Consider the following 12,648-nt stretch of genomic DNA (forward strand, 5'->3'; position numbering starts at 1 on the left):
TGTTAGTGCTGGACCAATGGGTTTTCTGCTTCTATAACGCCTCGTCTGCTCGGTGCAAAGGAAAACCACGCTGCAAGAAAGATGGCGACTGAGGATATGGAAATATCAGAGACACCTAATTTAATGGCTGTAAATGGAGAGGTAATAAAGCGCTTTCTTCATAAAACTATTACTAAATAACAACTGAACTATTTGGGTTGATAATTTTATTGAAAAATTGATATTTCATTAGGTTTTTGAAGCGTGTTTGGTCACAACAATTCAATCAAATTAAAGCCATGTTTTTCGTCCTTATGTTTTTAGCCTGAACTTTCAGGTACAACGTATATCTTTTTGTCTAGACATTGTAGTCTTCCATTTAAAGACGTTCTCGTTATTTTTTGGATTGCAATTGGTCGATTGGTTTCTTTATGGGGAATGATTATGTTGTGTGAAATTGATAATTAATTCATAGTTTTCCTGACACTAGCATCGAAGTGTCTTATATTTGTTCCTAACAAACTAAAAAGTATTCATCTTCTTTCGCATTTACCTGTATTTCTACCTTTGTAAATTTCCTATATCTACTTCGGCTTATAATCAATGAAATTGAAGGTCCAAGATTGTTATTTATCATACTAATTTATTCTTCAAGATGTCCAACTCATCGAAAACTGATTCCACTGAGGAAGTTCCAGCAGCGAGTGCAGATGGAGCAGAAGGAGGGCAAAGACGACGAAGAAAACGAGGATTCGACGTAGGACCTGACATGGGTAATGCTTTGCTTTCTAAAAAAATTCTCCTACATAAATTTAATGAGGGAATCCTGAATATATTATCAGGGAAATTAGAAAAAAAATCCTTGTTAAATAATGAAGTTTTCCCATCTGACTAGAAATATGTTTGATTGAGTGTCTTGTCAGGGTCTGAAGGGAATCATTCCGAGGTCAGTCTACACAAAACACTACCAGAAGACAGCTTACCTTATTCAACAGGACAATTTCTTCATACTCTTTTCAACAATAATTAATAATGAAATTGTATTCTAGCATTGAAAATATAAAAAGCTCCTGCCTTTGTTCCTAGAACTTGGTTATTGTACACCTGTCTCAATAATATCCAATTATGATTATTCCTATGCCCAATTATTTTTCTTTTTAAATGCATTTTTGGATATTTTGTTTTGCTTTGTTCCGAGTGTTTATGCAAGAGTATGATTAGCCTCATTTTAGTGTCAAAATATTCACATGCCAAGATAATCCCACAGTAAAGAAGCTCGTCATATTTAAAATGTCTTTGAAGTTCTATATGCCTTGTTGAATGTTCTGCACAAAAATGAGACTAAGTCTGAGTTGTAGAGGGCATCAAAAGTGGGAAACGGCAGTATTTTTCATTCATCTGGTTCATTATACATTTTTACACCAATCCCTTAAGTTTTTCACCCCCAAAACCCTTATTTTAGACCAGTTTTGTTATGTGTTCACCCTATCAATTGATCCACTAGATGTAACAATTTTTTCTTTCCTATTTTTTTCTCTGTTTTTCTCTTTTTTCTCTTGACACCTGGACAAACAATTTAGCTTGAAGTATGTGCCATGTGTATCATAGTTCCATGGCCCGTGGAGTGAGTGAAATACATTATGATTTGTGGTAAACTATCTTTTAAGTTTATACTCTTCAACTTATCACAAGTGATGGCAATTGTATGCTGACCTTGCAGATCAAGCTGCAAAGAAGGATCTCTGTGCTAAAATAATTTATATCTTTTTGTATCAATTTTATGTAGTGTTTAAAAAACGAGTAGGAGTGACAGTCTTATCAGGTATGAAAGCACAAGGCTTAGCCGAGTGCTTTTATACCTGATAAAACATGGTCTACGAGTTTTTTGAACTGCTTAAGATACTCATGAACAATTTATAAGATTTTGGTTCAACTGGAGCCACCATACACCGCCGTCACGAACATGGATTTTTATGCTTCGATAGAGATTTGATGTCACGGGCATGCGCAACCAGATTCAATAGAAGCTCCCACACGTTGGATATTGCGTGCCAAGGCAAAGACAGGCACGTTAGTCAAAGATCTTTAGGGTTGACTATGACCTTGATGAGGCTCTAAGTCTTCATCTAAACTTGGAAGCATACTTCATCCCTGATGAAGTCATCCTCATAGTATTCGAGTGGTCTTTATATAAAGACACATGTGTCTTTATATAAAATCACTTGAATACTAATAAAGAGGACTTTATCGGGTATAAAGGTCCATGCATGTGACGTGTATGGTGGCTGCAATTGGACCATAAGCTTATGAATTATTAATGAGTGTTTTAAAATTTGATTATTTAACTTTTTTTTTAAATGTTTTTATGTTTATTAATTTGTATCAGTGTTGGTTAAGAAATGTATTAGATTATATTCTTTGGAATCAAAGTTGAAGCCCACAACTCTCCCAGCTTGAGAATTCCAGTTATAAGTTTCTGAATGCTTTCCTGTTATTGCAAATATACTCTAATATTGCGGTCCAATATTCCAGGTAATGGTGAAAAGGACGAACAACCTGGAGATGATGGAACACGAGGAGAGCTTGTTCTTGGCCCTGGCGCAGGAGGGATGCAACCAAGACAGTCAGAAGTAAAACGCTGTCTACCTGCTCTGGTGTACACACAAGAAGAACTTTTAAAAAAAGCCAAAAGATATGCCATGGAACAGTCTGTACAGCAGGTATGCTCAAAGTTATGATTTGAAAATAACACTAAAATCAATTTTACAACAATAACCAAGTAATACCTTACGTAACTATTGTGATTGGCATACATAAACCTCTTAAAATAACAAATCTTTGGTTTGAATATTTGCAAGGTTCTTGCGAAGCAGCAAGCCATACAACAGCAACAGATGTCAGCTCTGCAAACCGCAGCTCAGCGACAACGAGCTCTGGCTCTTATGTGCAGGTAACTTGACTTTAACTTCTCATACAGTATTCATTTGATCTCTTTTTGTTTTGAGTAAAGTGTGGACATGCAAATGCAGCCATGGAAAGAAAGGTGCCTTTCCTTTGAGGATTTCATTGTCTTCTTTATTAAAAAAAAGGAGGGGTGGGGGCTAGAAATTTTCATTTCAGTAAGTATATTTATTTTTATCATAGGGTATATGTTGGTAGCATAAACTTTGAGCTGAGAGAAGAACACATCAGACAAGCATTCATACCATTTGGTCCAATCAAGAAGATAGATTTATCATGGGACCCTCTTACCATGAAACATAAGGTAAGCTATGCACTGCCCTTTGCATGATGTATTCAATAAGTGTAAAATGTTCCGTTGTTTATCATGAAATATTTTTTATAAAGAGTTTTTATTAAATTTTACATAATATAGACGGTATGAGTGGCTGTGTTGTATCTGATATACAAACTCAAGGCGTAGCCGAGAGTTTGTATATTGGATACAACACAGACACGAATACTGTAGATTACTTATCAAACATCTAGGTTAGTTCCTTTGTGTTTCGCTAAAATTTTCAAGATAAAAGTGAATCTGGCCAAGAAAATCCATCTTAAAGTTTATGCAAATGAACAGGATTCTGTATCTGATTTACAAAACTCTTCACGGTTGTGATTTTTGTTGTGTTTTCCTCATGAATTATTAATGAGTTTAATAATTATTAATTATTACTTAGTAATGATAAAGATTTTTTATTGATTGGCTATGAATGAATGGTTTATTGTATGATTTTTTCAAGGGATTTGCTTTTGTTGAGTATGATCTACCAGAAGCAGCACAATTAGCCTTGGAACAAATGAATGGAGTATTGTTGGGAGGACGAAATATCAAGGTACTAGGCATATGATGAGTTGATCATGGCCCAAATCCACTTGGATGTAATGTTTTGCCCATTTTAGACCACTTGTCACTCTCTTGAGAATAATATTTTTTGTTTGAGTTGTATCCATATTTACATGTATGTTTCTTTTCAATCACTAAACAAAGAAATAATGCTGATCTCACCAAATAAATGAATATTGTCCTTGTTTTGTGAGGGTAGCACTTAAAGCCAGTGGCTAACAAACCCTGTGGTCCCTCATTCTGTGATTGAATTGAAATTTAAAAGTAGACTTTTGTGGAGAGAGAAAAACCAGAGAACCCAGAGACAAACCCTCAAAGCACAGGAGAAAACATACTAGAAGCTCTACTTGCATATACCACTAAAAACTGGAATCAAACCTGAGTCGCATTGGTGAGATGCCAGTGCTCTTATTAACACCTGACTAACCATTCTTCATATCCAATGAAATCACAGCTTCATGATAATTTATAATTATCATGCTGAATTATAGTTTAATTAAAGATTTTTGTCTTTAAGGTTGGTCGTCCAAGTAATGTACCTCAAGCAGCCCCTCTCATTGAACAATTTGAACAGGAGGCTAAAAAATATGCCAGAATATATATTGCATCTGTACATCCTGACCTGCATGAAGATGATATCAAAAGGTAAGATATTAATGTGGTTTAGAATTTATGAGGCTCTATCACATTACTGTACTGTGGTGTTATTGATGTTGAAGGATTTCTGATTGAATGAACTGTAGCTTGGCATTTTGTTATTGGGTCTTTACTGTAGATACCAAGAGTGATGTACATTTTTCTGTTTATGATGCACTAGTTAATTGAATCCTTATTCGTCCAGTCCCCCAGGATAGCACAGGGTAATGCAAATGTGATCTCCCGGTATATGATGGCATTTACATATTGTAAGAGCATGAATGCACAGGGGGAAATTTAATGCGAACTTCAAAAAAAAGTGTGGCATTTGTAGTGGGAATTTTTTTTGGTTTTCAGTGAAAGGAGAGAGAACAGTTATTCCACTCGTGATATGTTGTTTGTTCAGTGGCTGTTGCCATGAACATGTATAAGGCCCCGTCCACACTATGCCAGATAAATTTGAATCCGAATTTTGATTTATTTGGTTAGGCCTACTGTCCACACTGGTCTGGGCAAATCCAGAACAATTCTTCACCGAAAACGAATTTTCGAAATGGAACCAAATAAATAAAAATTCGGACTCAAATTTATCCGGCATAGTGTAGACGGGGCCTAAATCCCAATCTAAAGTATGAATTTGTTTGTTTTAGTGTGTTTGAAGCATTTGGTAAGGTAGTCAGCTGCACCTTAGCAACAGAAGTAATGCCTAACAAACACAAGGGGTACGGATTCATAGAATATGAAAACCAACAGTCAGCCAATGATGCCATTGCATCTATGAACCTCTTTGATCTTGGTGGGCAATTCCTTCGAGTCGGCAGAGCCATAACTCCACCCTCATCAGGTGGTTTATCAGTACCAAGTTTTGCTCCTCCACCAGGGACTCTACCAGCTGCAGCTGCTCTTGCTGCAGCAGCTGTGTCAGCAAAAATACAAGCTCAAGAACAAGGAATCCAGGGTGAAATTGCATGTAAGACAAACGCTAAAACACTGAAAAATGAATATGACTAAATCTTAGTCCGTCCCATTGCTTCTGAGGTTTTTCTGTGAGTTTCAGGGTCTTATCTTTAAGTTAGCTGTGCCATGACCTCAAACAGCCCAGAGGTTGTTTCTGGGTTTGACCTGTGAGTTAGCCATGCCCTGACTTAGATCAGCCCAGAGGTTGTTTCTGGGTTTGACCTGTGAGTTAGCCATGCCCTGACTTAGATCAGCCCAGAGGTTGTTTCTGGGTTTGATCTGTGAGTTAGCCATGCCCTGACTTAGATCAGCCCAGAGGTTGTTTCTGGGTTTGATCTGTGAGTCAGCCATGCCCTGACTCAGATCAGCCCAAAGGTTGTTTCAGGGTTCCATCTGTGAGTTAGTAGTGCCCTTAGATCAGTCCAAAGGTTGTTTCAGGGTTCAATATGAAATCTTTTTTCAAGTTTTACTTTTTTTTTCTTTTTTTTTTTTTTTGCAGTTCCTACTATAACAATACCAACTGTCACTAATGTCATCACTCCTGTCATTACAACACCTGGCTTGGTCACTTTTCCTTCAGCTGCAGGACTGTTGAGTACAGGGCTTGCATCCCAACCCCTGTTGGCTACAACAGCTATGATATCAGGTAAATAATACTCCTAAGTAAATGTATAAAATATGAGCAGCCAATATTATGTTTGTGCATTCACAAGGACAAGCCATTGTAAAACCCATATCAATAGGAATTTTTTTGAATAATTACAGTAGTGGTTACCGAATGTTTTCGAAGATTTTTGAGATGGATTCTGTATCCAACTTACAGATCTACGGACTTCTGGGTGACTAATTACTTTTGTGTTTTTTCGTTATAATTATTTATAGTTTGAGAATTCACAAATGAGTTACTTGATATAGTTGTAGTGAGTATCTTGGATGCATTTATAAGGTTATTTTTTCTTTTCTTCCTTTTCTTCTGGGCCATAGTTCCTTCAACTGCAGTAGTAAAACCTGTCATTGCCACTCCAGTAATGACAACAGCAGCAGCCTTGACATCCACAACAGCTGCTGTAGTTCAACTGCAGCAGCATCAACAACAGTCAGTAGTGGCTATAGCCCAGCAACAGGCTGAAGTCAGGGCCAAGATTGAAGAGGAAGCCCAAAGGAAAATGATGGAAGGAAGCATTAGTCATGAAGAGAATATGTCAATTTCTGGTAGTAATGCACGCTATATGGTCATGCAGAAGTTATCACGAAAGATTGAGGTTAGTGTTGATGGTGTTTATTCATTTTATTCCCCTGGTACCATTAAAGAAACCCGAAATAATATGATTAAATTATAATAAAAATAATAATGAATGATAGAGTGCAGATAATATACCCGTGAAATAGATAGCTAGCTAGCTAATTACTAGCCTTTGGTTGCCTAAGTCTAATTAGTTAAAATAGGCGAGCTGTGATGAGTAAACTAGTACATGTGTGCTACTCAAGGGCACGCATTTTTAAATATTTTATAAACACATTTTGTTGTACATGCTTTTCCTTCGTATAATTTGACATGTTCGCATTTTCGTATCTATTCATTTGCGTGTTGAGTTGTTACTCTAGTAAACGCCAGTGCCCTTGTCATGCCTCACTGAATTCCTATGTCTTGTCTAATTAAGCGCTAACTAACTTCTATTTCATCCTAACTATTTCACGGGTATATTATTTGCACTCTATCATTCATTCATTATTATTTTTATTATAATTTAATCATATTATTTCAGGTTTCTTTAATAATGCATCAATGTGCGTACGTTAATCATAAATTGTAAAAAAAAAATTAGACCAGAAGTTTGAGGTTCTAGAGTAAGCAAATTTCTTGTGAATTTAAACTGGAAGAGTGGACCAGTCCCCTAACAAGTTCTACTACCCCTACTATGCCCTACTACACCCTACGTCCCCCTACCATGCCCTACTATCCATTAAGTCATTACTGCCACCAAAATAACCAGATCCTTTAATGATATTTTAGTCCAAGTTGATGGTCCTTCGAAACATGGTGGGAGTTGAAGATTTGGATGAAGACTTAGAGCACGAAGTCACAGATGAGTGCAGTAAATTTGGCATTGTAAACAGAGTGGTTATCTATAAAGAGAAGCAAGGAGAAGAAGAAGATGCAGAAGTGATTGTCAAGATCTTTGTTGAATTTTCATCCACATCTGGTAAGTGCATTCATTCTAACAACATAGGGATTTTGCAGAACCATGATTAGACTTGCAGTGCTTGGCATTCTAAATGGTTGATCAGCAGTTTGGCAGTTACTGTATAAGATTACTTGCAATGCTTCTTTTCCATGAAAAATCGTTAAATAAAGGACGTCCAAATTCACAATCACTTGTCAATCTATTGCAAAAGGCCTATTTGGTTGGGAAAAAATGGTAGCCACCCAGGAGTGTTAAATGCATAATATCATTTCTTATTATATAGATATCGATGAATACCAGGTTTTCTCTAGTGTCGAAACTTGATATCTTTCACCATATCCATGAAATACCAGGTTCTCTCTAGTGTCGAAACTTGATATCTTTCACCATATTGATGAAATACTAGGTTTTCTCTAGTGTCGAAAACTTGATATCTTTCACCAGTGGAAGATACCATATCTTTCACACGTTAAGATATCGCTGTTGAATCGGCTTGCTACTTTAATAAAGAGGTTTTGAGCTTTTGTTTTATTTAAGTTTCATCGAATATCTATATAATAAACAGAACATTACATGGCCACTTGGAGATACAAATTTTATCTTCTTGTGTTCAATTTAGATATCTCACTGACTGTATCTCCGCTCACCCATGTAATATCCTCTATATTTACACTTCTTAAATTAATCATTAATAAAATTATCAATGTGTTCTTCCCCAGAAACTGAAAAAGCAGTAGCTGCACTAGACAATCGATGGTTTGGAGGTAGAACAATTAAAGCTGAAGAATATGATGAGGCCAAGTTTGCAGCTGGTGATTTATCTGGTTGAGGGGAAGAAATATTAACATTATTAAAGGGAGAATATATCACTGGAGCTCATATCTTAATATTGCATAAGAACAAAATAATGTTATCTGCAGTGGGAATTTATTGATTCGCAAGTACTTATATCAACCAATTAATTCTCCTTTTTCTTTCCTCGCCTTTCTGTACATTCCTTTTTTCTTTTCCCTATTCAGTTGGTTCTTTTTCTTTTTCTTTTCCCACTTAAGGAAATTCTAAATTTCTTATTTTCTCAAAGCATGCTACAACCTGAAGGGACTCCAAAAATTTGAAACTCATTCTTTGTAACCCTAATTCATAGACTGTAGATTGTCTTATACTACAACACCTAGGCCAATACTTTAGTGTTACCGATGCAAAAGTAATTACAAACAATTTTTCACATTTCGATGAACTCCAAAATTTTGAAAGGCCTTGGCTTTTGGTTCCATAAGTATAAACCTATTACCTGGATCATACCACTGTAAGTTTACCGGACCAAAGTCAAAACATATTCCATGCTACTAGATCTTTGACTTTCAGAAATGTGTGAAACTGTGGCATAACTAGCTAGTTTATTAGTTTGTCTAATTGATAGGAAGGATATAGGTGATCAGATATCATATTTCATGAAATTCTCGAAGAAATGTTTTATGTTTTCCACATCCTAAGAATGTTCGGTGTATTTATGCTTCTGTGTTGAAAGCCCATAGAAGTCACTTCTCATAATAGAATCCTTTGGGTTTACTGTTTGTATAGGAAGCCATAGAAGAGATTGTATTTTGTAGTCTGTTAATTCACTTGAATGTAAATAGTTCATACAAACGTTCATTGAACTTAGTTAAAAGAAAGCATTTTTATTTCGGTAGTTCAGAGCACTTGTCTCTTCTTCAGTTTTATTGGTCGTTATTGTACGTTGGTTTAGTGTTCTGCTAGTGAAGCAGAAAGTGTGCTTTGTTAACCCCAAGAAAAGGTGCTTTGCAGTAAGCATAGGCCTGTGGTGGGACTTCAGAAAGGGTCCAGTGTTGGAACTTCAGAAAGGGAGTATTTGCCATATAAAAGTTGAACTAAGGTCGAAAAGAGGGAGGAAGGATTCATTCACACCTTTGAATAATCCCTGCCAGTGAACCTGAACAATACCTCCTCAAAGTGAATAAGAAAAACTGAACTTTGTTAAATATTACTCTAGGTGCTTGTCAATGCAGTAGTGGTGTCAGTAAAAGTTATTTTTTATTTCAAAATTGATTACAAAGTTGATTTCCAAGACCATAATGAATCATGCATACTAAAATATAATCCAGGTGGGGGATTTGCAAGCCAGGCTGCTTCCTCGGGTGTGTCCTCTCGACCCAAAGACTTGTTGCGTTGGGGGAATCGCCCAAACTGATCAACAATTTCCTGAAATTAACAACCGAATAAAATTTGGAATTAAGCATTTCCAAGATTTTTTCTTGCATCTCCTTGCTTTTTTCTGACATTCTCATTCCTTAATTTTAAATGAGAATTACATCATTGTCTTATGCTGACCAAAAATACATTCCCATACGTTCTTGATTGAATTTCATTACGAACCTTATGCTTCTGTGCATAAGCAAGCCAGAATTCTGCACTTTTTTCATCAAAGGTTCCCTTTGCATGTTCCTTCAGTTTAGTAAACAACTCCACTGTGAGTGCCTAAAGAATTACATAGTTGTACTGGATTATGAGAATGCAAACCAGCAAAATATTATTCTATGATTCAAAATATAATATAAGCTAAATTACAGACCTGGGTCTCCTTATCTTCTGCATGTTCAAAGGGAAGATAAAGGAACATACGACCGGCAGGGCTGATTTGTAGATGGTCATGTGTCTTCTGCTCGAGAAACTAAAACAAAAAGAATATTTCCAAACTTACACTGAAGAAGAAAAAAAAAGAATAAATGAGGAAAAAAATAGGAGAACATTTTGTTCTTACCTTTCTTGAAAGTTCAACACAATAAGGATCTCTATCATATGCTTTTGGAGTTCCCTGAAAAACGAACAAGAAAAAGATTATTTTGGGGAGCAAAATGCAAGCCTTTTATTTCTTGTTTGTATAAGAATATAATGTCAAGGTTAATCCAATAATATGCAGAATAATTACCTTATAGAGACTGCGACAGAACTGATCCTGTAACAAGATGAGTGCAAATGTTCCCTTGGGATCTTCTTCCCAATGCTTCAACTCATCATTCCTTGCCTTCTCAACCTAGAAACATAAAGCAGATGGGTTTTACTTTGATGTTGCAGCCAAGAATATTAAAAAAAACTTTTTATTGCTATCCCCTTGGTGAAGGACATGACAAAATTTCAGCTAGGGGGGAATTCACCTTGCATATGCCAAAGGGACCTACAGTTTTAATTAGTGGCCTAGGTATGTCAAGGGCGGATCCAGCCAAAATTTGGGGGGGGGGCTAATTGAGTTTCTTCCATCAACACGACAGAAAACAATAAAAAAAGCATCTAATTCTTCAGTTTTGTTTTGCTTTTTTTTCTGAAGGGGGGGCTTCAGCCCCCCTTTGCCCCCTGGATTCGCCCTTGTATGTGGGGTGCAGGGGGCATAAGTCTGGGTATGTGTGGGTAGACAACCCCACAATAAACCACTCGTACTGCACACTGACAGTCCCAAGAAATTTTGACTTCCAATTACTGTTCACAAATATATTTTTAACCATACACTTTATTCTAAGTCGTCTTGTACTCACAAGAGGTCCAAATTTTTGTCTGATTTCTTCAGCAGCTGGGTCCCCCCCACCAAACCATTTTGGTCTCTTTTGAGGGTCACCCCTTCCAAACCAGTAATCAAGAACCAGCATTCCAATCTTCGGCAGACATCTTTGTTCCAAGAACAGTCTATAAAGTAAACAAAGTAAAGCTTGCCGTTAGATATAATCTAAGTAATATTTTCAAAAAGACCCCTAAAAGATACCGGAAGTCTTTAAAAAAGGGCGTGGCTGAATGATTTTTAACCCCTAAGAGATACCATTCCTCGAGTAGTAATTATTCTTCTTACACTAGGCATATAAAAAGCGCCTAGAATAAGCCATATCGATGCACGCTTCTCTCCTTTTCCGACACCCACATCTCGAATTTTTACCCCTAAGAGATACGACGAGCATCCCCGGTCATTTTTTCCCGGAGTCCCCCCACCCCGGGGAGCTGCAAGCGAGCTGTTTTGGTAAACCTCATACAGATCTCACGCGAATATTGTATATTACTATAAAATACGTAAAACGTGATTATGGTTTGGAAATATAATAAGAGGTGGAAGGCTGGTGACTGTATCCCACATGGCAGGTAACTTTTGGATCAAAACTATTCCTAAGTAAATTCATTTTCTGAATAATTCTGTCTCGCTTGGTGGGGTTTTATTGGCTTTTGTAATCCTTTGTTTAGCACTCCTTGTTACCCTTTATACATCCGCCAAAAAACCGCCTAATATTAAAATTAGGATAAATATTTCGATGGATGCAAAAATTTTTGAAGCCAAACCGACAACTATAAAATTAAAGTTGAACTTTCAATTGTTTTTGGTTATTTCTTATGATAGGTCTATCTAAATACATCTTCGATTAATCTGTATCCATATTTAGCCTGGAAAATCTATTTATATGCGCGTCCAAGTGAAAAGCATCATTTTTTGCAAACGCTATCATCCCAAAAACGACCGAAGAAAATACCCTAGGATATCCCCTAGGATATTTCATATTTCCTAAGTATTGACTTATAGTCAAAACCTCGTTGAGTTGTCATGAACTTAAGGGTTCCAAGTCATAGCGTGTCAAATAACTATCAAGCCGTGTCTAGTTACAGTAAATTGACAGCACTTGAAGGGCTTTGTGCGCCCGAGGAAACCCTTTAAATGCCCATAAAATGATTTACAAATTTTACAAATTCATTTTCTTACCTAGAAAACGACTCAAAATTGGTTGTAACTTGGCTTCTCACAAGACACTACAAGGAATGTCGAAGTCCCTCTGGGAATTAAAATAACAACTATTTGGCATCATGCAGTTTCCTCGTGAACACAATGAAAAAATTTTTTTCTTAGGGGAGAGGAGTCGGGAACATATTTTAGGATGTACAATTTGTACAAAAAATAGTTTTGAAATCCCTTTCGTACCTTCAATTATCTTCTTATATATACCTATTTTTCATCAATAGCACTTGTTAATGATATTGGAAAGGTGTTTTAACTGAAAT

At 36.4% G+C, this 12,648-nt stretch overlaps 2 protein-coding genes across 7 annotated transcripts; one reads left to right on the forward strand and one right to left on the reverse strand.

The window, feature by feature from the left end:
* Positions 1 to 24: 24 nt before the first annotated feature.
* LOC116308966 (poly(U)-binding-splicing factor PUF60) lies at positions 25 to 9,292 on the forward strand. 6 transcript variants are annotated; one of them, XM_031719485.2, is made up of 12 exons: positions 25 to 141; positions 635 to 752; positions 2,512 to 2,699; positions 2,838 to 2,929; positions 3,124 to 3,244; positions 3,720 to 3,812; positions 4,341 to 4,468; positions 5,110 to 5,429; positions 5,916 to 6,062; positions 6,401 to 6,678; positions 7,431 to 7,620; positions 8,322 to 9,292. In XM_031719485.2, exons 1-12 carry the CDS (start codon positions 82 to 84, stop codon positions 8,429 to 8,431), a joined length of 1,845 nt encoding a protein of 614 aa, XP_031575345.2. In that variant the 5' UTR covers positions 25 to 81; the 3' UTR covers positions 8,432 to 9,292. The 6 variants fall into 6 exon arrangements, with proteins under 6 accessions (XP_031575345.2, XP_031575347.2, XP_031575349.1 ...); XM_031719487.2 differs by having other exon boundaries at positions 123 to 141; positions 635 to 1,629; XM_031719489.2 differs by having other exon boundaries at positions 123 to 141; positions 635 to 1,603.
* A 343-nt stretch (positions 9,293 to 9,635) lies between these two features.
* LOC116308967 (uncharacterized) lies at positions 9,636 to 12,466 on the reverse strand. The gene is made up of 7 exons (XM_031719491.2): positions 12,353 to 12,466; positions 11,151 to 11,298; positions 10,550 to 10,654; positions 10,382 to 10,435; positions 10,193 to 10,291; positions 9,997 to 10,098; positions 9,636 to 9,822 (listed from the first exon to the last, which is right to left on the reverse strand). Exons 2-7 carry the CDS (start codon positions 11,259 to 11,261, stop codon positions 9,670 to 9,672), a joined length of 624 nt encoding a protein of 207 aa, XP_031575351.2. The 5' UTR covers positions 11,262 to 11,298; positions 12,353 to 12,466; the 3' UTR covers positions 9,636 to 9,669.
* Positions 12,467 to 12,648: the final 182 nt, after the last annotated feature.

This window comes from Actinia tenebrosa, unplaced genomic scaffold, assembly GCF_029948245.1.
Source record: "Actinia tenebrosa isolate PJP-AT-01 unplaced genomic scaffold, QUT_ActTen_1.0 PGA_scaffold12__29_contigs__length_12842862, whole genome shotgun sequence".
In the NCBI taxonomy this organism is placed as follows: domain Eukaryota; kingdom Metazoa; phylum Cnidaria; class Anthozoa; order Actiniaria; family Actiniidae; genus Actinia; species Actinia tenebrosa.